General features: G+C 39.9%; 1 protein-coding gene across 1 annotated transcript in view; it reads left to right on the top strand.

The window, feature by feature from the left end:
- TRPM6 (transient receptor potential cation channel subfamily M member 6) overlaps positions 1-23,459 on the top strand; it is a 55,542-nt gene that overhangs the window by 28,309 nt on the left and 3,774 nt on the right. The window contains exons 20-27 of the mRNA XM_069002488.1: positions 1,123-1,148; positions 2,919-2,969; positions 12,701-12,766; positions 15,232-15,518; positions 15,770-15,852; positions 16,384-16,589; positions 18,492-18,543; positions 22,750-22,856. Of these exons, the coding sequence (XP_068858589.1) occupies positions 1,123-1,148; positions 2,919-2,969; positions 12,701-12,766; positions 15,232-15,518; positions 15,770-15,852; positions 16,384-16,589; positions 18,492-18,543; positions 22,750-22,856 (878 nt within the window). The remainder of the gene's footprint in view (positions 1-1,122; positions 1,149-2,918; positions 2,970-12,700; positions 12,767-15,231; positions 15,519-15,769; positions 15,853-16,383; positions 16,590-18,491; positions 18,544-22,749; positions 22,857-23,459) is intronic.

Here is a 23,459-nt window from a genome sequence, read left to right as displayed (position 1 = left end):
TTTTTAATAATTACAATGCTAGCAGCTCCTGAAAACTTCTCTCATTCACTGATTCATCTCTTTTGTGCTGAGTTACATATTTACAAAATATTAAGCTAAATTTTCTTGATGTGTTTTCAGAAGTTATTAAGCTTTGATTACATTTAGTGAAAGTATAAAGGTTTCACAAGTGGTTTCCATTTTCTTGTGGGGTTTTTAATTTTTTTTCCCAACTTGATTAATCATTATCATGGTATTAGTAGTATTTTTGCTTACATGCAGTGCTGTCTGTATGTTCCTTTTCCCCTTCTTTCCTATTTTCATAAATTTCTTCTAGATCTCTCTTGTTTTTTCTTTGCAGCACTGCATATATAATAAGTAGAAGTTACTAGAAAGCTGTCACAGCCCATGTGATTTCACCATGTGTAGAGGGGAAAAAAAGTTACTCTGCTTTTTGGGGTTGTATGCATACTGTGTGTGGGGGGTGGCTGGGTGTTCTGCTGTTGTTGTGGTTTTGGGTTTTTTAGGTTATTTTTTTTTTTTTACACCCCATCATTTATGGATGGCAGGCAAACTGCACACTTACCAGCAGGACACAGAGGCTGTTGGGCGGCCTGAATAACTCACTTAATCTGTTGTCTTCGGTGGGGTATCTCTGGTCTATGAGGCAAATCATATCTTTGTTCTGCAACAAAGACTGCTTTAATGTTAATGCTGATGCAGTAGTCTTTTTGTAACCAGACCTGTTAATCCAAAGAACCACCAATTTAAGAAGTATGTCTTTGTACAAGTAATGGTAATGACATAAGTAGCTGTTAATACATCTCGGCATTGACTAAAAAAATGAACAGTTGTGTAAGCCATTGAAAGGTCTGTAACTGATACTGTTACTGCAGTGTAAAAGATGTGAACAGCAGTGCAGACTCAAGAGCAGCTCAACATAAAGCAGAGAAAGAAACACGTAGAAAAATGTGTCAGTTCTTCAGTTCCTGAAGATTGTTTGGTGATGGTTGTGTTGAATGAAGTTGCACTGAGGGTTATTTTGCTTTATGATTGCTGAGTCACATCTATTTACATGTGATCCAGTGTTAGCTTAATGACAGAAATGTTGGATTAAAATATCAAATATTTGCTTTTAAACAGATTGAGAACTCCAGAGGAAACTGACAGTAAGTTTTGCATTGCTTGTCACTCATTTTAATTCCCATCTGCAATTCTCACGCTGACAATTCTGAAGCACAAAATCCAAAAAGAAGTTAATTTACTATAGTTGAGGATTATAGTGCAGATATTGTTTCATGTGTTAGTAACTAATTTATACTTCAAAGTGAAAGATTTATTTCATGAGAAACATGTTTTTCTCATAACAACTGCATAATCTTAAAAGAAAATAATTTATTTTACTCTAGTCTGCCCAGTAATGTTGTCCTTTCAGTAGGAAGAAACTCTTCAAGATGCTGCTGCTTTGATCCCTGACAGTCTAAGTGATTTCCTGCATTAAACCAGGGTGTATGTCTGAAGATAGATTATAAGATTTTTAATGTATGCTTGATTTTTCAAGTTGCAATTTTGTGTAATATCTCTCTTTGTGTTGTTTACCTGGAATTCTGGAATCTGTGAAGGACTGAATTTATTATGAAATGTCCAATGAAGAAATTCAAGATTTTAGTGAGGAATAACTTTGCTCCTCAAAAGCAGAGTGTTAGTAAATGTCACTGATATTCGTTTTGTTTTAGTCTGTCTCCCACTTTTCCTGGCATGATTCTTAGCTGTAAGAGGCTGAGCAGCTGGCCATCTATTCTTTTTGAGATTAGCTGTGGTGCAGGAATAAGTTGCTCCTAGTCTTATCTCCATTTTAAGTGCTGCTCTTTGCAGGTCCATCTGTGCACAAAGCACTGCAGTGCTGAAGCATTCTGCTGCAAGCAGTGAGTTGTAGGGCTGGTCTCTAGAGGACACCATTGTTTTGATTAAAATCCAGTTCTCTCATTCTCAAAAGGCCCCTTTTCATGTTTTGGTTTTTTGCAAGATACAAAATGCTGCAAAAGTAGATGGGTCGAGCAAGAAAGAAAGCACCAAGGACTTTGAATCACTAAGGGGAATGAAAATGCTGACTCTTCCTCAATATCCATAGATGTTTTCATTTAGGATCTCTTTCACTAGATGAGGGAGTAAAAGCAAATAGAATACACCAAGAAGAAAAGTGTAAAGTTCAAAAATTTTGATAAACATTGTTCTGATTATCGCATTTTTTGAAAATTAATAGTAGCACAGTGTACATATATGTGTATATATATATGTACTGAAATCTGGTATTTTGAAGGATGGTTTTCCAGGAGAACAAAATTATTTCATCTAGTTAATGAAAATGTGTTCGTTATTCTTGGTTGTATTAAAAAGGCTTTTTATAAAGCAAAGATTTTCGGACTAAATTTGATTTGTCTGAGCCTGTTAAATATGTAACCACAGAAGATGTTTGTCAGCTTATATTTTAACAGCAGTTTGGATGTTGTGGGTTAATGGGACAGTATTATTATGACTTTGGTGCAATAGTACAGTTAATGGAATGCTTAATGGCTGAGGATGGAGCTGGAAAACTCATGTCTTTGGGAGGCCATGAAGCATGGTGGATAGCAAAGTGCTTTTGATATCCCAGGGTTCTAACTGGCTTAACATGTCCTTGAGGTTAATATCTCATTTTTCCCACATTTCCTTGAATAAATAAGTCATCTGGCTATATTACACTGATAACTGAAATTTACCAATATACAGTACATTATAATGTAGTTTTAGCCCATTAGTAATTCCCCTCTTTAGAATGCTGAGCCAGTAATTCTGATTAATCTGTTTTGTGACAAACTCTGGGATGGAAGGAACTAAAAAATCATACATTTGTGTCTCTTATAATAATTAATACAACAATCCTTTAAATATTATTTCAGAAGTCTTCTCCTGCTTGAAAACATCTCAAGATTTGCATCTTCACTACTCAGGTAAGCCGAAGGCACCAGAATGACAGCTGAGAAATTTAAGGAATTAAAAAGAACATTAGTTCTCCAGTTGTCATCCACTGTAATTTTCATTTTGAGGACGTTCACAATTGCCCACTGCTAAGAAGGTTCTGTGTTAATTCATGTCTAACACTTGAATGAGAGAATTATTGATTTTTTTCTTGTTGATAATTGCTCTGTTTTGGGTATTTATGGCAAATCCAGAGCAGGATGTAGATAATCACTCTCAAAATACCAGTGGAAATCATGAATACAGGTCGGATTCCTGAGGAGGCAGAGGCAGCACTCATTTTTCATAGCTGTCAGTCCCCTCACACCACCCAAATCCTCCCTTGTGCTGTCTGGAATTCTTTTCTTCAGTTAATTGGTCCTGTACTACTTAATCTGTGTTTGTGTACCTATGAACTCCTGAAAATCTGTCAGGGAATAAATGCTTTGAATGCTAATTGCCTGCAGCCCTGCCGTTCCCTGAGCTTAGTGTGCACAGATTTCCCCAGAAGGCCTGGATGTCAGTTTTTCCCGGAGGAGAACAGAGCAGGGATTGCCAGTAGATGTCACCATTGCCCACAGGACTTGGCCTCCATTACACGCAGGGCTGGAATAAACCAGCAGTATTAGCAGCCTCCTTAAATTCAAGATCTACACAGTTTTCACTGGGAGTAACACCTCCTGGCTTGCGATCAACTGTACAGAAGAAATTTCTCTGGCATGGTGGTATTGTTGCAGTGATTGATTTGTTACTTGTCTGGCATGCTATTTGAGATGGGGTTGGACTTTTAGCACAGATGGAAGTGGTTTCTCTTATGAGTTAACAAATGTCTTCAGAGGTTTTCAGTGTAGGTTTCCTTTCCTCAGGAAGATTAGGACAGAATTTAGCCAACTAGGCCCACAAATTCAGCACTAGAATTCTGTACCATATATTGCTTTTGTGTTATTCTTGCCGTCATTTTGAGCAAACAAATATAATTCTGGCTCTCTGCACACCCAAAAGAACCAGATCTTCTCCCAAGTTTGGCAGCTGCTGCAAGTCCATGTCACATGGCTTCTCAAAGTTCTAGAGCAACTGCTGGCAGGGTGTGATAGATGGCATAGATTTTAGCAGCTCCTCTGTTCACATCCTTCTTTCTGCTACGCACTGATTTCATGATCAGAGTGTGCTCTTAGTGCAGTACCAAAGGAAGATCCTGTTTTTTCAGTCCATGCTCCGAAACCATTCAGACACAGTAACCAATTCCTGTTGAATTTGGTACATATAAACAAACCTTGAACTGGAGTATGAAGTGCAGATCTTCTCAAATGAGGACCCCAATTCATGGGGTGGATGTCTCATGTGTGCTCTTTAGTCTGCCCTTCTGGACTCAGTAATCTCTAATTAAATTTTACCCAAAGAAATAATCTTAAAATAAGGATAGATTATGTCCAAGCTCCATAAGTTCCGTAAGCTCCAGAGTTTGTCACCATGGCTTTTTGGTCACTCTGCAGAGAAACACAGCTCTGCTGTGGCTCACTCTAAGCTTTGGATGATGGTTTTCTTGCCTTCAACCATTCAATAGGGATATTAGACATCCGAACTGCAGCATCCAAGTTGCCTCCTAGTTTCAGTCTTACCCTCTTTGTGACTTACTTTACACTCTCTCCCCCTTCCTGACAACCTAGTCTTTGTGAGAACAAATCCATAAATGTTTGCTTGACTCTCTGAAGTTTTGAAGGTGTTTGCCTGAGAAATAAGCTGCCGGCTAGGGAGGTATAATAATGTTACTGGTATTTTTTGGCAAAGAGCCTGAATGAAGAAACACTAGTCTGTGCAGGGGAAGTTTGGATTTTCCTATCATACCTCGCTAAATCTCCAGGTGCTTCTAAGCCTGACAAGACAGGCAATGAAGGCAGTTGGGGTCAAGGCATCTCATCAGCACAGTGTGAGTGTTGCTGCACTGGAGCTGGCAGGAGCAGGATGCAGCAGCAGCCCTTTGTGAAAGGAGGAGGATGAGGAGATAGCGGAAGTCATTCTACGCAGGGTGCAATGGGCTCTCAGAGAGCCTGTTCCTTTGGAAGGAGGGAATTCTTGAATAGAGAAAAGAGCAGCAGCTGACGTTTGTGAGATGTGATGGGTCAGTACCCTGGCTCCGGCCAGGACGGGGCATGGCTAGGACCTGGAGGTTATTCTACACTTGTTGCAGGTTTCCGTGTAGTAAGTATTCACGTGTGAATTGTTTGCCTCTCTTGTGCCTTCTGTTATTAATATTGCTGCTGTTACTTTCATTTTCCTATTTCATTGCTGTTTCCAGTAAATTGATCTTATCTAAACCCACAGTCTTTAACTTTTGTGTCTCCAATCCTTTCCATCCTGCAACTGGGAGGAGGGTGAGGGGGGAAGTGAATGAGCAGTGCATGGTTTGGTATGTTTCAGTGGGAACACTAAACTGATGAACACCATTCCTAAACCACAACAACCTTATTTGGTGTTCCATGTGAAACATGAAGAGCTGAGATAACGACAGATAGGGTAAGAGTGGGTTGGAAACAAATTTGATCTAAGTGTTTGTTGTATTAGGTATGTCACAATGTTGTAACCTAACCCTGCACATTTCAGTATATGCACTATGTGCCCATTGAGGTGCTCCTTTTCAGAAGAGGGAGAGGGATCAGGATTGCTTTGTTGCTGAACTGTGTGATATCAGCTTACAATACTATAACCTCAAGGGCAATGAGAGTAACTTGTGATGTGTATTCAGTGTTGGTCTCCTACCTGTCCCTCAGGCACTACCTTTGGGAAACCATTAACCATGTCCTTGGCTGTAGCAGGCACAGCATTTCCAGCTGGTCAAGGGACACAATTGTCCCACTCTGCTCTGCACTGTGGAGTCTCATGTTGAGTACTGTGTGCACTTTTGGGCACCACAATATAAAATAGACATTAAACTGTTAGAGATCATGCAAAAGAGGGCCATGAGGATGGTGGAGGGTCTGGAGTGGAAGCCTTGTCAGGAGCTGCTGAGGTCTCTTGATCTGTTCAGCCTGGAGAAGAGGAGGCTGAGGGGAGACCTCATTGCAGTCTTCAACATCTTCACAAAGGGAAGCAGAGGGGCAGGTAATGGTCTCTTCACTCTTGTGACTGGTGACAGGATTTGAGGAAATGGCATGGAGCTGAGTCAGAGGTTAGTTAGTCAGGTTTAGGTTGGATATCAGGAAAAGGTTTTTCACCTGAGGAGTGTTTGGGTGCTGGAACAGGCTCCCCAGGGAAGCGGTCATAGCACCAAGCCTGTCAGAGTTCACGAAGCATTTGAACAACACTCTAAGGCACACAGTATGACTCTCAGGCACAGGGCCAGGAGTCGGACTTGATCCTGATGGGTCTGCTTCCTGATGGGTCCCTCAGCATATTCTATGATTCTGTGTTTCTATAACAATTGTACCCAGCCTGTGAGCAGAACAGGGAAAGATTATTTTTCCCAGGTTTTCACCCCCTTTTTCTCCTTGAGGTCTGTTACAACAGTGCTTGAGAATTTTGAATTCCCTTTGAATATTAAGGAAAGCATGATCTTGTTGCTAAGTCTGCCAGGTCTCTTCGTGCAGTTTTACACCCTGATTAGAAAAAGGGATTCTTAGGAGGGTCTTTCAGAGATCTACCCTGAGGGTGGATAGTCATGATTGGCCTGTAATGTGGGAGAAAATGGGCCAGCTTCTGAAGGATTATTCTGCTCCAATGGCTTGGAAGTTTTCCCCTGAACAACTACAGGACCCTGATGAAGTGGCAGAATATTTGAAAGAAAAATGCTGTGGCAGCTCCAGAGAGACGAAAAGTTCTGCAGTGTGCAGGGCTCTGGCTATTGTTTATCAGACACTGCTGACAATACTAGACAGCACTCTCAGGGGGAAGAGCAGGAAAGCAGAACAATAGCCACTGGGGCCACTCAAACTGCAGGTGAACCAGAGGAACTACCCATGCTGGTAGCAGTTGCTCCTATACAGAAGAAATTCAAGCCAAACCAGTTTGCATACTGAGGGATGAAGAGGAAGCAGGGCCCTCAGAACAGGAAGCAGGACCAGAGAAAATCACCCCCTAGGTGAGCTGCAAGGCATGCAGACAATTTTCACCCACTAGTCAGGAGAGCCCCTGGTGACCTGGCTGCTCTGATGCTGGGAATTTGTGGCCCACGATATGGAACTAGATGGGAGTGAAACCAAGCAATTGGGATCCCTATCCCAGGATGTGGGCATTGACAAGGGGATTGGGAAGAGGACAGAAACTCTCAGAGGCGACTCCTGTCAAGTGTGAGGGAAAGGTGACTACCCAACGCTGGCAATATGAAGATCACCTTTTTTTCCTCCCTACTGGCCTGCACTGTGGCTATGGAAATGTCTCTCTGCAGGGGCCTCCCTGCCTCTGAGGGCGTCAGCAGCTCCTCCCAGTTTTGTATCATCTGTGAACTTGCTTAGTATCTCATTGAGCAAGTTAAAATTTTCCATGCCCTACTAGTATGGACCAGAGTCTCTGCTCTTGGGAGCAAGCAGTTGCCTGCTCAAGGTAATCTGTGGTTTTTGCTGTGTGACCATGGAGGGGACATGAGAAAGTGGGATGGAAACCCCACCTCTGCCCTAGCAGCACAAGTATGTGAGTTGAGAGGAAGAACAACCACCAAACACCACTCCAGTTTCCAGTGGGCAAGCCCTCAGACAGAATAGAAGGGATGATATTACTTCCAATCCTCTTGAAGGGACATATTCCAATCCTTCAGCTCATATTTACAAGAAGTGAACCGTGACTACTATGACCAGAGTTAGAGGGGTCCTTCCTCCAGCCAGGTGGGGGAAGGGGACAATCAGATCTATTGGATTGTGTGACTCTCATGGCCTGGCACATCAGACGTACAACCGTATTGCGCTTTAGTTGACCTTGGAGCACAATGTACCCTGATGCCATCAAGATATGTAGGGGCAGAACCCATCTCTATTTCTGGGGTGACAGGGGGATCCCAACAGCTGACTGTACTGGAAGCTGAAGTAACCCTGACTGGGAATGAACGGCAAAAACACCCCATCATGACTGGCACAGAGGCACCATGAATCCTTGGAGCAGATTACCTCAGGAGAGGGTATTCAAAGACCCAAAAGGGCTTTGTTGTGCTTTTGGGAGAGCTGTACAGACAGAGGAAATCAGACAGCTGAACACCTTGCCTGGTCTCTCAGAGGACCTTCTGCTATGGGATGCCTGAGGGTTGAAGAAGAACAGGTACTGATGGCTAACACAACAATGCAGTGTTGGCAATATCACACCAACCAGGACTCTGTGGCCCCCATCCATGAGTGATTCCTGACCTGGAGAGCAAGGGAGGGGCCAGCAAGACTGGCTCACTCTTTAACATATATGGCCAGTGTGTAAGTCCACTGGAGAGTGGAGACTGACAGTGGACTACCATGGCCTGAATGAAGTCCTACCACCACTGAGCACTGCTGTGCCAGACATGCTGGAACTTCAGTATGAACAGGAGCCCAAGGCAATCAAGCACCATCAATATTGCAAATGTGTTTTTCTCAATTCCTTTAGAAGCAGAGTGCAGGCCACAGTTTGCTTTCACCTGGAGGGATGTCCAGTACACCCGGAACCAGCTGCCCAAGAAGTGGAAATACAGCCACAGTATTTGCCTGATGCAGATACATCAGTATTTGGTCTGATCCAGACTGCACTGGAAAAGGGTGAGGTTCCAGAACATTTGCAATACATGGATGACATCAACTTGTGAGACAACACAGCAGAGGAAGCTTTTGAGGAAGGGGAGAAGATAATCCAAATCCTCCTGAAGGCCAGTTCTGCCATAAAACACAATAAGGTTTAGAGACCTGCCTAGGAAATTCAGTTCTTAGAAGTAAAATGGCAGGATGGACATCGACTGATTCTGATGGACATGTTCAGCAAAAGAGCAGCTATGTCCCCACCAGCCAGCAAGAGGGAAACACAGGCTGTCCTACGCATTGTGGGCTTTTGGAGAATACATATACCAGATTACAGTCAGATTGTGAGTTCTTTCTATCTTGTGATCCAGAAGAACAATTATTTTAAGTGGGATCCTGAAAAACAAGCTTTTGAACAAATTAAACAGGAGATTGTTCATGCAGTAGCCCCTGGGCCAGTTAGGACAGGACAAGATGTGAAAACTGTGCTCTACACTGCAGATGGGAAGAATGATCTTTCCTGGAGTCTCTGACAAAATGTACCCAGGGAGACTTGAGGATGATCGCTGGGGTTCTGGAGTCGGGAATAAAAAGGACTCGAGGCCTGCTACACCCCATCTAAAGATGAGATCCTGGCAGCTTATGAAGGAGTTCAAGCTGCTTTAGAAGGGATTGGCACTGATGCACAGCTCCTCCTGGCACCCTGAATACCAGTGCTCGATGGATGTGTGAAGGGAAAGTCCCTGCCACACATCATGACACACATGGAGTAAGTGGATCACCCTGACCACACAGCAAGCTTCAACAGGAAATCCCAACCACCCAGGGATCTTGGAAGTCATCACGAACTGGCTTGAAGGTGAAAATTTTGGAATATCATTGGAAAAAGAGGAGGGAAAGGTGACTTGTGCTGAGGAGGTCCCATCATATAATCAGCTATCAGAAAATGAAAAGCAATATGGACTTTTCACTGATGCTTCCTGCTGTACTGCAGGGAAACATCAAAAGGGGGAAGCTGCTGTATGGAGTCTTATGTGGCAAGTTGCAGAAGCTATTGAGGGACAAGACGGATGAAGTCAGGTTGCAGAGCTGAAAGTCATCCAGCTGGCTTTAGATATCACCAAACAAGAGAAATGGCCAGTGCTCTACCTCTACAATGACTTGTGAATGGTAGGAAATGCTCTGTAGGGGTGGCTTGACCAATGGAAAAAGATAAATATGCAGAGGTAAACCCACCTGGGCTGCTGAACTGTGGAAAGACATTGCTGACTATGTAGAGAAGTTCACTGTAAAAGTACATCATGTAGATGCACATGCACCCAAGAGGCTACTGAAGAGCACCACAACAATGGACAGGTGGATTGGGCTGCCAAGATTAAAGTGTCTCAGGAGGACCTGGTCTAGCAACACAAAGGTGAATTATTTCTGGTTGGTGGGCCCATGACACCTCAGGTCATCAGGGAAGAGATGCAACAATACAGATGGGCTCGTGATCGAGGGCTGGACTTAACCATGGACACTATATCCCAGGTTATCAATAACTGTGAAATGTGCTGAAATCAAAAGAGGGTAAAGCCTCTGTGATATGTGGGACAATGGTCAAAATATAAATGTGAGGAGACCTGGCAGATTGATTACATTGCACACCTGCCAGGACAAGCTCTATGTATGTACAAGGAAGAAATGGATGGCTGGAGATGCACCCTGTGGCTCACACCACTGACTGGAACACCATCTTGGGCCTTGAAAAGCAAGTCCTGTGGTGACATGGCACCCTGGAAAGAACTGAGTTGTACAATGGGACTCATTTTAAAAATAGCCTCAGAGACCCCTGGGCCAGAGAGCACAGTATTGAGTGGGTATCATATTCCCTGTCATGCACCAGCCTCTGGGAAAATTGAACAATACAATGGACTGTTAAAAGCACATTGGTGGGACCTTCAAACATTGGGATTTACAATTAGCAAAAACCACCTGGTTAATTAACACCTGAGGCTCTCCCAGTCAAGCTGGTCCTGCCCAATCAAAACTCCCATGTACTGTAGAAGGGGAGAAAGCTCCCATGGTGCAAATGAGGAATATGTTTGGGAAGTCAGTTTGGATTAGTCCTGCCTCAAGCAAAGGCAAACCCACCCATGTGATTGTTTTTGCTCAAGCATTTGAGCACTCTTGGTGATGCAGATGGATGGGGAAACATGATGTGTACCTCAGGGGGATTTGATTTTTGAGTGGAATAGTCTGTAATGTCAGACTGTGTATGTAATGTTGGTGTCTGAATGACCCTGCTGCTGTGTGCCATAACTACCATGGCCAGTGAGTATGGACTGCTCCAGATACACCAGTCATGAGCTCATGATGCACCTTGCAACCACCTGACAGCACAGCAGCCCTCCTGCCCTGGAAGACATCTAGGACAGAACCCACAGGCATGGACTAAATGAACTTGACAGACATCTGGGAAGGATGACCATTGATTATGGAAATGATACCAGTACATATCTATCTATCTATCTGTCTGTATATAATTAGAAGGTGAATGACCTGGACATGAAGGACATGGTATGGAAGAAGGGGTGGATCTGACTTCTTTTTGGCAAGTACCTGGAGTTCTGTGCAATCCTACTATTTGTCTCAGCTAGGGAAAAGGTGTAGTTGATACAGATTAGCTAACTTATATTGAATTAGCTTGACAAAAATTTGGGCAATTTTAGTTGTCCCTAATGCTTTCTGGCTTCTAGCTAACCATCATCATGCATGTGACAATAGAACTCAAGTCTTTTCTACAATGCCAGTCTGCCACAACTCTTTCGTTCTCCACTGATTAAAATTGTTTAATTATTTGTTCCCCAAAAGTATGGGAGGCTTTCTTCTCCAGTTTGCTTTTGCAGAGCATTGAATCAACCAAATGTAATTTGCTAGGTTGAAAAAATGGAGTGCAAACCTGATTCCATGGCTTCTGGGTATCAAGAAGTGCCTTACTAAAGCAGCTCGCATCCTGCATTGCCTTCAGGATGTTTTGGGGTTTGGTTTTGGTTGGCTGGTTGGTTAGTCAGTTTTTAAAAATCTGTTTCTTTGTCACCAGTTAGTTCTCACTCATCTCCACTGAAAACTCTCTCTTCTGGAATGCACATCTCCACAGTTTTGCAGATGTTTGCATCTAACCTGCCCCTAAATGGACAAGTAGTACAGCTGAGGCCCGAGGCAGTCACTGTATTTGGGTTGTTGAAGGATGTTTGGTTTCTCAAAGGAGGAAAAGTGAAGAATTTATCTCCATTTCTCAGGGTGTGTTAACTTCTGAAATGTCTAAAGGAGACCTGGACTGTCAGCTGTCACTATAAATTACCTCGAAGTTAATCCTGTAGAAGAGACCGAAGCCTGTTGAAGCCTGTAGAAGAGTAATGATGGAATTTGGAATCTGGGTTATTATTCCAGATGCAAACCTTTAATGCTGACTGAGTTTCTGGTATCTTTCTGTCCTGTTCCTGGCTAGGACAGGTTTAATTATTTGCAGAAGCCAGCAGGGGCCCTGGCTAGGACCCAGAGGTTGTTGTCTACCACCTCAGGTCATTGCCAAAGCTGAGGGGAAGGGAGTCTCTTCTGGGTCTGTGGTCTTTTCTATTGTCAGGGGTCATTTTTTGTACTCTTTGTGGTCAGTATTGTTACTCTTTATTTCCTTGCTGTTTCCAGTAAACTCTGCTTATCTCAACCCATGATCTTTACCTTTTGTGCCTCCAGTTCTCCTCTTCAGCCCCAACAGGGGGAAGGACAGGGGGAGGAGGAGTGAGAGAATGGACCATGGTTGGACATGTTCCAGTGGGAACATGAATTGGGAACACCAAATTGGGGAATATAATTCGTAAAACACAACAGTGTGCAAAGGGGAGTTGATGTCTGCATAAAATGAATGGTGATCAGATGTGACACAGTATCACACTGCTGCATCCTCCTTGGCTTTGTACACTACCGTAAAGTGCAGCCAAGTGTTTTTGAAACTTAGCCAGCTTGTTTATTCAACCTAGCAGTGAAATCTATGTTCTTTGCAGCTGTTGAAAGAAACAACTTAATGAGACTTGCTCAGACTATACCATTTACACCAGTCCAGCTCTTTGGTGAGTACCAACTTCTTGCTTATATGTTTTGCTTTATAAATAGTGGGTGCATTATCTTTTAAAGACTGTGTTTGAGAAATTTCCTTTGATTTATTTCAACAATTCTATTTTTTTGAAAGACACAAAACAAGATAGAATTGTAATCATGCAGCAGTTTAGGGACTTTTGGAGGTCATCTTGCGCAACTCCCTCTCTGGTCAATTCAGATCAGATTGCTGAGGCCCTGTCCAACTGCATTTCGATTATGTCTATAAATGGAGACTCCTCCTTTTCATTGGGCAACCTCTTCCAGTGTTTGATTGACTTAATCATGAATCTAGTGTTTTTCCCTGTATTTGTTGGGGTTTCCCTTGCTGTAGCTTGTATCTGTTAGTATTCATGTGATTGCTGTCAACCTCAGAGATGAGTCTCACTCCATCTTTTATGTATCTATCATTAGGATCACTGAAGTCAGCCAGAAGTTTCCCCTTAACCTTGATAACTTCATTCTCTCTGTTTCTCTTCACACACACAGACACAAACAGAGACACGCGTGTAAATCTATGTATAGGATATGCCATCAAGAAGAAAACCAGATAGTGATTTAAAGGGCACTATTCCTGTAGCTGGCCCAGAAAACTTTTAGCGTCTTTAGTGTTAAAGAAAAAAAAATTAAAGAAAATTTTTTAGCGTCTTTAGTGTTAAAGAAAAAAAAATTAAAGAAAATTTTTTAGCGTCTTTAGTGTTAAAGAAAAAAAAAATTGCTATAACTGAAGAGTGGTAGAGCATAATTCATAAATTTTTGGGAAGAGTTCTGAAATTAGTGTGCAGTATTGGCTTACAGCAGCAGAAGCTCTGCCTCTAGACACTTGATATCTAGGTACCACCTTCTCAATGGGTGGAATATTTTGTGTCACTGCAACTAATTGCTGATACTTGCAGCATCATAGGATTTCTTGTGACCCGATTGCTGTAGATAATCAGTGGCCATATTGACCATTCTAATCTTTGAAGCTCCCAGGAGATACCTTTCTTGGTATTAAACCGTCAAAAGATAATAAAATGAAGATTTAATGTAAGTTTTAAAAATGTGTCTAGTTATACTATCTTTATTCAAGTGTCTTTTATGTAAGATACTGACTTTTCCAGTTGTTATATTTTAAATTAAAATGCGCGTAAATTGCTGGATTCAACAGCATCTGCATTTTTGCTAACTAGTAAAAGGCAAGCTCAAGAGTGGGAAGGAAATCTACTAGTCTGAATGCAGTTTGTGATTGCTTATGACAGTCTTTGTCATTTTGGCAATTTAGTTACCTTGTCACACTTACCAGGGAAAACCTGCTTCTTATGCCTTAACATTACAAATAATGCAAATTGTAGGAAGGAAAGCCAGATTTAAAAAATCAGTCCACTTTTCTGTTAGTTTACAAATGGTGGCAACAGAAAAGTGTTACTGATTCTGCTGCAAGAGAGGAATGCTGCTACAGCTCTCCAGGGGGAAACAGAGAGCAACCGAGTTAAAGCTCACTAGGTTCTGCTTGCAGAAAAAGTGTTACTAGCAGGAGCAGAACATCTTAAACACTTCATCTTTGCAAATAACATTAGAATTTCTATTAAAAAATTCAAATATTAGTTTAAAATACCAAAACTGTAAGATTCCTGATAACTTGCTTTAGCTTGTTCTCCTAGAAATGTCCTTTTCCATCTAATTTCCCTGGCTCATCACATCATGGCCAAGCCACCACTTTTGAAACAACTCATCTCTCTGTCTGAGGCAAAAGGTGGCACTCTCGACTAGAGTCAATTTTGTGTCAAATACAAAATTAAACTCCTTTAATCTTATAGTCAATAACTATTACAAACTGTTTGCCTTGATGTCATGGTTTTTTCTCTAAATTTATTTTTAACTATTACTTTAAACTATTATTTTAACTATTTTTAAAGTAAGATTTGAATTCAGATATTCTGCTCCTGCAGGTTTGTTTGGGTGTTTGGGTTTTTTGGGGTTTACGTTGTGAAACACAGACTTAAAAGAAAAATACTGGGAGTGTTCCACAGATTTACAATTAACTTCAGTCTTACCAAAATTACACACAGGCTATTTAGAGTTCATGCACTGGAGATAAAAATGGTAACCCTTTAAAAAGATGTCCTTTTAAATGACTGCTATAGACTAGAATATCAGTGAGCTTTGTTTGCGTGGAGGTATCCAGGAGGTCTTGAATTTATCTTTATTAAGAGGCTTAATACAAGCTCTTTGGACCACTTATTATCATAGCAGAAGAATGAATGTACTAAATAGTCTAAGTTTAGGCTGGGAAGTTTTCAGACAGATGAACAGTTATGATAAAAAGGCTCTCTTCTTAAAAAAGTGTGGCTTAGAAAGGTGTGTAAAATGGTGTGTTATTTAAAGACATTAAATGAAAATGCTGTTCTCTCCTGTTTCTGCTAATGACTTTTGCTAACAAAACTTCCTTTTGTTTAAGCTGGAGAGGAAGTGACAGTCTATCAGCTAGAAGAAAGTTCACCTATGAATCTTGATAAAAGCATGTCTTCCTGGTCCCAGTGTGGCACGACTGCAATGATCCAAGTCCTGTCGCGGGAGGAGATGGATGGGGGCCTGCGGAGGGCCATGAAGGTCATTTGCACTTGGTCTGAGAGTGATGCATTAAAGTTGGGACAAGTATTTATTGTGAAGTCTTTCTTGCCAGAGGTGGTTCAAACTTGGCAAAAGATCTTTCACCATGGCACAGTATTACATCTCTGTCTGAGGGTGAGTTCAGACCTGAAGGAACACTCACTGGTCTAGCCTGACATTAGACTGTTTACTTGTTAACGTCTTCAGCAAGGTTGACATGTTTTGATGCTATCTTTTGGAAAGAAAAAAGGTTTTGAGGAAGATGTATTTCCCATGTGTAAAAAATAATCAGGGGGTTGTGCATGTTTGTTTAGTTTTTTTACAAATTTATGACACCTTTCTTCAAGAAAATGAAGTGGTGTTTATAACACTATCTTTTTTTTCAGGAGATTCAACAGCAAAGGGTTGCCCAGAAGTTAATCTATACCTTCAACCAAGTGAAACCTCATACTATTCCCTATACTCCAAGGTAAATTCAATGTCTTAAAGTATTAGGTGGAAGAGGTTTCTCTTTTCAGCCTCCTTTTCCATCGTGGATCATTGTGCAATGATAACTCAATGGTAAAAATAATGTCTAAGGATAGTTAATGAAATAAGGATAGTTAATTTTAAGAGGAAAGGTAGGCAGCTTTGAACTTTGTCTTTATAGCTACATGCGGTGGCAAAATAAACATTCTGTTCCTTAGACTTAAGCAAGAATGCCTTTTATATCATTAACTAAAACAATTTGATGTAGCTCATTTACAGGGGGATAGTGTAAATCAGATTATGTTTTTGTTCATAAACTATACTTTCTGATCAGGTGCGGGGTTTTTTGAGAATTATCAGACCAAGAAAGCCTTTTTTCTCTCTTCCATTTGGTACCTACTGTTGTTGAAAATGCTCTAGCCAGAGAAGACGTCCTCCTTTTTGGCATACTTGCTCTGCATCTTGTGATTTGCTGATTGTGACGATGCTTTTTACCTAGCCAGCTCCTGACAGACAGTATTTATATCTACAGGTTCCTGGAAGTTTTCCTCATCTACTGCCATTCAGCAAAACAGTGGCTGACCATTGAGAAGTACATGACTGGTGAATTTCGGAAGTACAACAACAACAATGGAGATGAGATTACTCCCATGAGCTTGCTGGAAGAGATGATGCTGGCCTTCTCTCACTGGACCTATGTCTACACCCGTGGGGAGCTCCTTGTTCTGGATTTGCAAGGTGACTGCTAGCATAGGATTGCTATTTGAAACCAGATGAAAAGCAATCATCTCAAAAGAGAATTTAGTACTGAGGAATGGGCCAAACTCTCACTTACATGAGAATATGCAAAGCTCAAGAAACCTCTGGGTATCTGTTGTGTGATGCCAATAAATGAGAATACACAGAAACAGTCTAGGTTAATGTAGGTGCAATGGGAAAATAATATTGCTTCAAATGCCTCCAGGCTGAAAGACCAAAAGAGCAGATATACAAACTGCAGGAATGTTTCATCCAGCTCCAAAAAAGCCACTCCACAGTTAAAATATTTTTATTTTTTATAAGATCTAAAATAATATAGAGATTCAAATGTACTCATATATATATGCACACTTAATGTGTATGTAAATCTCTCAAAAGTGTGTGAACTGCTATCTGCATTTTTTTATTGTTCATATTAATAAATCTGTATGCAGTGTAAATAAGCTGTAAGACTGAATGCTATTCATGAAGTCTAGTGACTCCTTCAAAGAGCATGTAATCATTTTACTGTACATATTTAAGTGGGAAGATGGCATATTTTGAGGAGATAAAACAGTTGACAATGTTCAGATGAATATCACCCATCAAACAGTATAAACACTATTGCTTTTCATTTCTGTCAAGGGAAAAGTCTATGAGTAGCCAGAGACTTAGCATATTTATATTTTACAGCATCCAGAAGCTGTAAATTACAAGAACATATACTTACTATGCAAAGTAAGCCTATAATTCCATCCTAGCCTTGACTGATTTTAGTTGCACATAAAAAAATGGCACAGAAAGAATAACTGTGTCTTTGCCATAGCCTATGAGAATTTGTATGACATTTGCTCAGGTTTATTACATAACTCTCACAGTTCCAGAACAACTGTGTTGGCTCAAAAATGGAGACTATAAACACCAATGTAAATCTCAGTTTTCACCTCAAACAAACTGAGATCAGCTCTAGTTTTGGCCTCATGTTTATCTTTAATTCTCTAACCTGGAACTGAGGAAAAGTACAAGGGTTGATCTCCTTGCAATTCTACCAGGATGAATCTACATGACAATTTACTATTTAATACCAGGGGCATCTCCACATACACATATAGACACCACATTTTGCCTACTTTACATACACTGAAATGGCCTACATTGAAATTTGGGGTTATTTCAGTCACATTATGCTTTCTCCAGAATCTTTATTTTTGTTGCAGAACATAAATTTACCATGTTGAAATAAAAATAATTCCATATCACATGGTCATATGACAATAGATTTTTCATTACTGTAAAAGTGTGGCAACTTTGTCAGATATAAGAAAAGATGGTTTTCGTAAAGGTAGTATACTTTAATCAGTTTGGTGAAAACTGCAACATAGGTATCAGCATTCAGGTATCATAATGTAATTATTTCTTTAATATGTTTCCTTGGCCACCCAAATGGAGAAAGGGATAACAGACCCAAATATTTGCACATCATGAAGTTGTGGCTTCTTGTGTTTGTTACCTTGAAGAGAATGTGTGTCTGAAAGTAGCTCTATTGATACTGGAAAAATCCATGTCTGGTTAGTACCTTTATTCCACGTAAAATAACAATCTTTTGGTTGGGCACATTTTAGTTAGTTGAGCTTCAATATAGTATTTATTGTATTTGCATACACCTTCCATCTACTAATAAATTAACCTCAAAGTAGCTGAAGTCAGAACTGTAATAATAACTACTTTGCCAGTCCTTTACAGATTTTTATACTCATAGCATTTTCACTCCAGCTCATGATCTCTATACCTATTACACTGTATGATGTACCAAGAAAATGGTTAATTACATTTTTTCTTAAGTGTCAGATTATGAAATCATGACAACCTTCGTTTGTAACACACATTGTCTATCTGTTGTAGGTGTTGGGGAAAATCTTACAGATCCATCAGTGATTAAACCTGAAGACAAAAAGTAGGTTTCTTTCTGTTGAAATTATTATTCATTTCAGACATTCTGCCAACAGTCTGTATATTTAGGATGATTTTCTATGTTTTGTGGGAAAGGTTTAATTATTTTTTCACATGGTGTTTGGGTTAAATGAAAGCATGATGCCAGTGAAGAGACTACATCTTCTCCTGTGCTTTGGAGGACTCTAAGTGTCCCAGCTCTCCACATGTGGTAAGAGGTGTATAAAAGGTGGGAGAGTCTGCGTTGCTGTTCTGGGAGCAATCTCTTCACAGAGTTGTGCCAAAGGATGTGAATGCGGCAGTCCAGTTTCCCCTAACTGGGAGTATATGGGGCCACAATGGCTTAAGAGGATGAAGAGAGGGCCTCTGGCTCTTTAACCTCTCTGAGAGGTTTTAGTGTTGCATTTAAGCATGCAGAATGATTTCAGAGCTGTGATATGAAAATGGTAAATCATGAGTGGAAACTTAAAACAACTGGATAGATTAGACACACAGAAATAGCAGTCTGCCTTTGTGAGTCAAATTTCAGAATCAGAACCATGGCTATTCTCCCATTCTGTGACCTGGCTCCTCAGTGGTATTTCCTGTAGCAAGAGCAGAAGCAGTGGTGTTGATGGCTGCTCTCCTACAGCTCTCCTACTCTTCCTTAACCTACACCGCTCCAGATCTGCCCTGACATCCCTGTCCCTCCCCTATCTGGTGTTCATCTTGACTGCCCCTTGCTCAGCTCATGCCATTTGCTTGAAGGGAGGTTCTCATGTTTGGAAGGAAGGAAGATGCAAATGTGAATAGTCTAATGTAATACAAAGGGCAATTAACTACAGAAGTACTGATGACTTGCCCACAACTTGGAACTCCAAGTTAATTTTGTAAGCAAGTTCTTAGTTCTGGGACCATTATTAATATTTCAAAAGGATAAGTAATAAATTACTTCCTTAATGTTAAATAATGATTATAGGTGTATTTGCCATATAATATTTATTTTGGAAACAACAAAGATATGAGAGCAAAGATATGCTGAGCACTTCTCAGTGACAAAGTCTTTGCCCTAAGTAGGTCATTGGTTCATGACAGAAGCACACAGCTCAAGTTAGAGATGCAGAGGTCAGCCATGTACTTGTTCACTAGATTTTAGCAAAATACTTTTAAGGTATTGCTACAGATGCATAAAATTCTGATTTGCTACTGTTCAAGTAGATTTTTTATATCAGTGGTAGCATAAACTGTAACAGTTGTTGCTGTAAACAGTAGAGAGGCACTGACTGAAGTAGTTCACATGGCAACTCAGCCTACCCCCTTTAAAATTGGGATAATATTTATCTACATTATTTTGAAGTTTTTATTAGCGTCCTTCTGTATTGTTTTTGCTGTTAAATAATTTTGTTTAATTAATAAAATTTGATCATATAGATCTTATTTGCAGAACTTTTTATTGTTTATCTAATCTGTAAAATAGTTAGTTCTAGTTACAGAGTAAGTGTTGATTAATTAATCAAACCCAGCTTGATTTTCTTATATTCAGGGAAATCTTCAGAACAGCAACTTGTAAAACTATATTGTTTGATTTAGGGTTCTAAAGGAATAAGGCAGTAAAACTGTGGTGTTTTCTGTAGGCAGGTACCCAATTCTATGAAATACTTTCTAAAAGAGTAATAAGAATTACAGTGTAAAAGCATTGTCTTTGTTCTAAACTTCATTCGCTCACAGGAGAAACATTTCTGACAGAGGCAAGATGTGTTTTAAGTTTTCTTTTGTAGGTAAGATACTTAGATAAGATCATAGATACTTTGAGCTCATGTTCTCTTGGAAACCTAGGAAAAAATAGATGGCACCTGACTGATGGGGCTGATTGAAATTTTAGCTTTACTTACAGTTAAATTATTTATGTTTTGCTTCTTCAACTCCATCAGTTTATTGGCTCATGTTATTATCATGTTAGTATCATGTTAAGTCTTTTATTTCATGCATCCTGCTTTCTGTTTTGGAAAGGACTTTGCAATGGCAAAATGTGACCTCTAGGTCTGTGGTAGTGCTTTATGTCTTGGTTTTATACCAATATCAAGACAAATATAATAGATCTGTTTGGAAAGTATGCCTAATGCTGGGACATCCCAGACAGATCCTGAGCTGATGCAAATCAGTGTAAGATCTGGCCACATGCACTGCATAGAATGCATGAAGTGATAAAATGATACAGGTATGACATTCACAGAAAGATTTCCTTTAAAACAGATGTAATTGAGGCACAGCAGCAAGGTTTTAACATAGTTTGAACCCTTCTGTACTGCCCAAACATGAAGAAGACTTGGCAAGTCCACAAAAAAGTTAATGTGGGTAAAGTTTTCACAGATATTTGGTTCAGATTCAGAGATGAGGAAAAGAGTGTTTTGAGTTTCAAACTAAAAAGAATTGATATATTCATAGAGCATTTGTTTTCAATAGTTTGATATTATCACCACATGAAAGATTTTTCCTGTTTTTCATATTGAAATGTTTCTTTCTGGTCCTCCCTACTGACAACATAGACAAAAAAAGTCAACAGTCTTCAATTTTTTTTTTTTAATAATTTTAAACTACCCCCTAATCATTACATGTTATGGTTTCCAGGCTGACGATCATTTCCAATTTATCCCCAGATTTCCTGAAATAGTTATCCAAATTTAAATGCAGTATTCCTCTTGAATCATTGCCAGTACTAGGTGCAGAGGAAAGGTTACTTCATATATGTCACAGAGAGTATACCATTTTATCTCAAAACAGCATGAGAAAATATCATTCTGTCTTGTGTTACTTGCTTCACCTAGCACAGAGTAATGGCTAGGTTACAGAAGCATCAGAGTAGTTGTGTGGCCTTGAAATTAGCAAAGTCTTCCTAATTTCCTATACCTGCTCAAGCAAATACTTAAGTACATTCTGTTTTTATGGCATTTCATCAGATTCCAGCAAAGGATAGAAATGGCTATATTGCATCATGTTATTTAAAGTGTATATATGGCCCTTGATTATAATTCACCTCTTCCCTTGTTTGATGTATTAATTTGCTTTAAAAGATGATTAGATTAATCCTTCACAGGATCCAGGAGACACATAATCTCCAGTGTCTGCTAGAAATTAGAAGGATACTAAGTTTTGTATAGTAGTTTTAGCTAAACAGTGCTGCTGTCCTGTGTGAAAGGGAAGAGATTCATGTTTGAACATTGCTTTCTTTAGAGAGAATATAGTTTTGTTAGTGTGAATTACAGATAGATTGGAGAGAATTAAAGTATTTTTCTATAGTTTCTCAGAGCTGTAATTGATTTCAGATTTTAAAAGATGCTGTTTTCACTCTGCATATCATTAAAAAAAAATACTGGCATTTGTAAAGATTTTTTTGGAAGTGTTTCTTGTGTGCTGTGTTCCATAGTGTCTAGACTGTCAAATTCTTGAGAATAATGGTGCAGCTATACTAAAATTAATGAGCACTGAGATTTCAGACTACCTTAAGGATCTGTTGGAATTATGTGGTACTTCTAATATGTGTGTGGTCATAGCTGGCTTCTGTTTGCAATTGTGGCAGTTTCTTTCAGAATATGCAATCCACTTCCACAAATGGATTCCCTACTAGCAATGTTGAGTTGGTCAGAGAACAGAAACATGGAAATGAGCACAGGAAGAAGACAATAAATTTTAAAACCTTGCTTGTCAGCAGCATACTGTGGGTTTTGGGGTTTTAATTTTTTTTTCATTTTTCTAAGCTGCATATTGCTTTGACTAGTGTTCTCCTAGCTTTTGCCTTTCTGCTTTTAATTGAGGAGAAAATTAGTCCCTGTTAGTTCTGTTTTGTTCTCACATGCCCACCATCAAAACTAGAACCAAACTACTTGCTTGGTGGGAATGTGGTGGCTGCAGCAGAATCACACAGATTATGGCATATGTCATCAAAATGTTGCTGTGCCCAGTTTTCCTTTGACCATTTTAGTAGGGACTGCTGGGTCTATCTTGTCTTCCTTTAGAGAAAAACAAAAGTAGTGTGGGGTATATGTAGGCTAATATTTTACTGGAACTGACAGTTCACTCATCCCATATCTAAAAAAAACTTTTAATGTGTATTAACTTTTGATTGTCTTGATAAAAAGGGCTAACTGATCAAAAAAAAAAAATTGTCATCATCTCCCTCCCCTATAATTGCTTTATTTTAGATTCACTGATTTTTAAAGCATATTTCTTTTAGGTCTGGAAAGATGGTATTTGGACCAGCAAACCTAGGAGAAGATGCAATAAGAAACTTCATTGCAAAGCATTGCTGTAATTCTTGCTGCAGAAAGCTGAAACTTCCCGGTATGCAAAGTAAACATTAATTTTTAACCTACATATAACTTTATAAGTGCAACAAAGTAAAAGTGTAAGTGTGCTATAAAGGCAAGAACCGAAATTCTATTGAGAAGGATTCTGGTAGGCACAGTCTTCCTGTGCAAAGGCAGATACGAGAATACTGCTCTTTTTCCTACCATCCATGTAAGAGTGAGAGCTCATCAACCTGATGCTGGCATTCAGCATGAAAGCTTCTTCCCATTGAATTGTTTCCCCTTCTTTGCTAAATGGTAGCCCATTTTTTCCAGGGTCATCACTACAGATAACATCTGCAATAATTTTTAGAATAAGAAAGAGTAACAATAGAAAATTCATGACGCACTAGTTGGGGAAAAACTCACTGGACACTTTCTGGCCCTGCTCCAGCCCCTACTTATGCTTAGTTGGATTCCCTGTTGTTCACACTATATTTGGTAGAATGTGCTTCTGTTTGATGTATGGCAGATTTTAAAGACTGAAAGGCAAAATAGATTGCTTTCTGGATAACTTTTCAGCCACTGATGTTTCTTCTGTAGAAAAAGCTCCTTCCTTTCATTGCCTTCATGGAGTAATAATTGGTGTTTGATTCTG

This window comes from Aphelocoma coerulescens (assembly GCF_041296385.1).
Source record: "Aphelocoma coerulescens isolate FSJ_1873_10779 chromosome Z unlocalized genomic scaffold, UR_Acoe_1.0 ChrZ, whole genome shotgun sequence".
In the NCBI taxonomy this organism is placed as follows: domain Eukaryota; kingdom Metazoa; phylum Chordata; class Aves; order Passeriformes; family Corvidae; genus Aphelocoma; species Aphelocoma coerulescens.
This window is presented reverse-complemented; position numbering and strand designations above follow the sequence as displayed.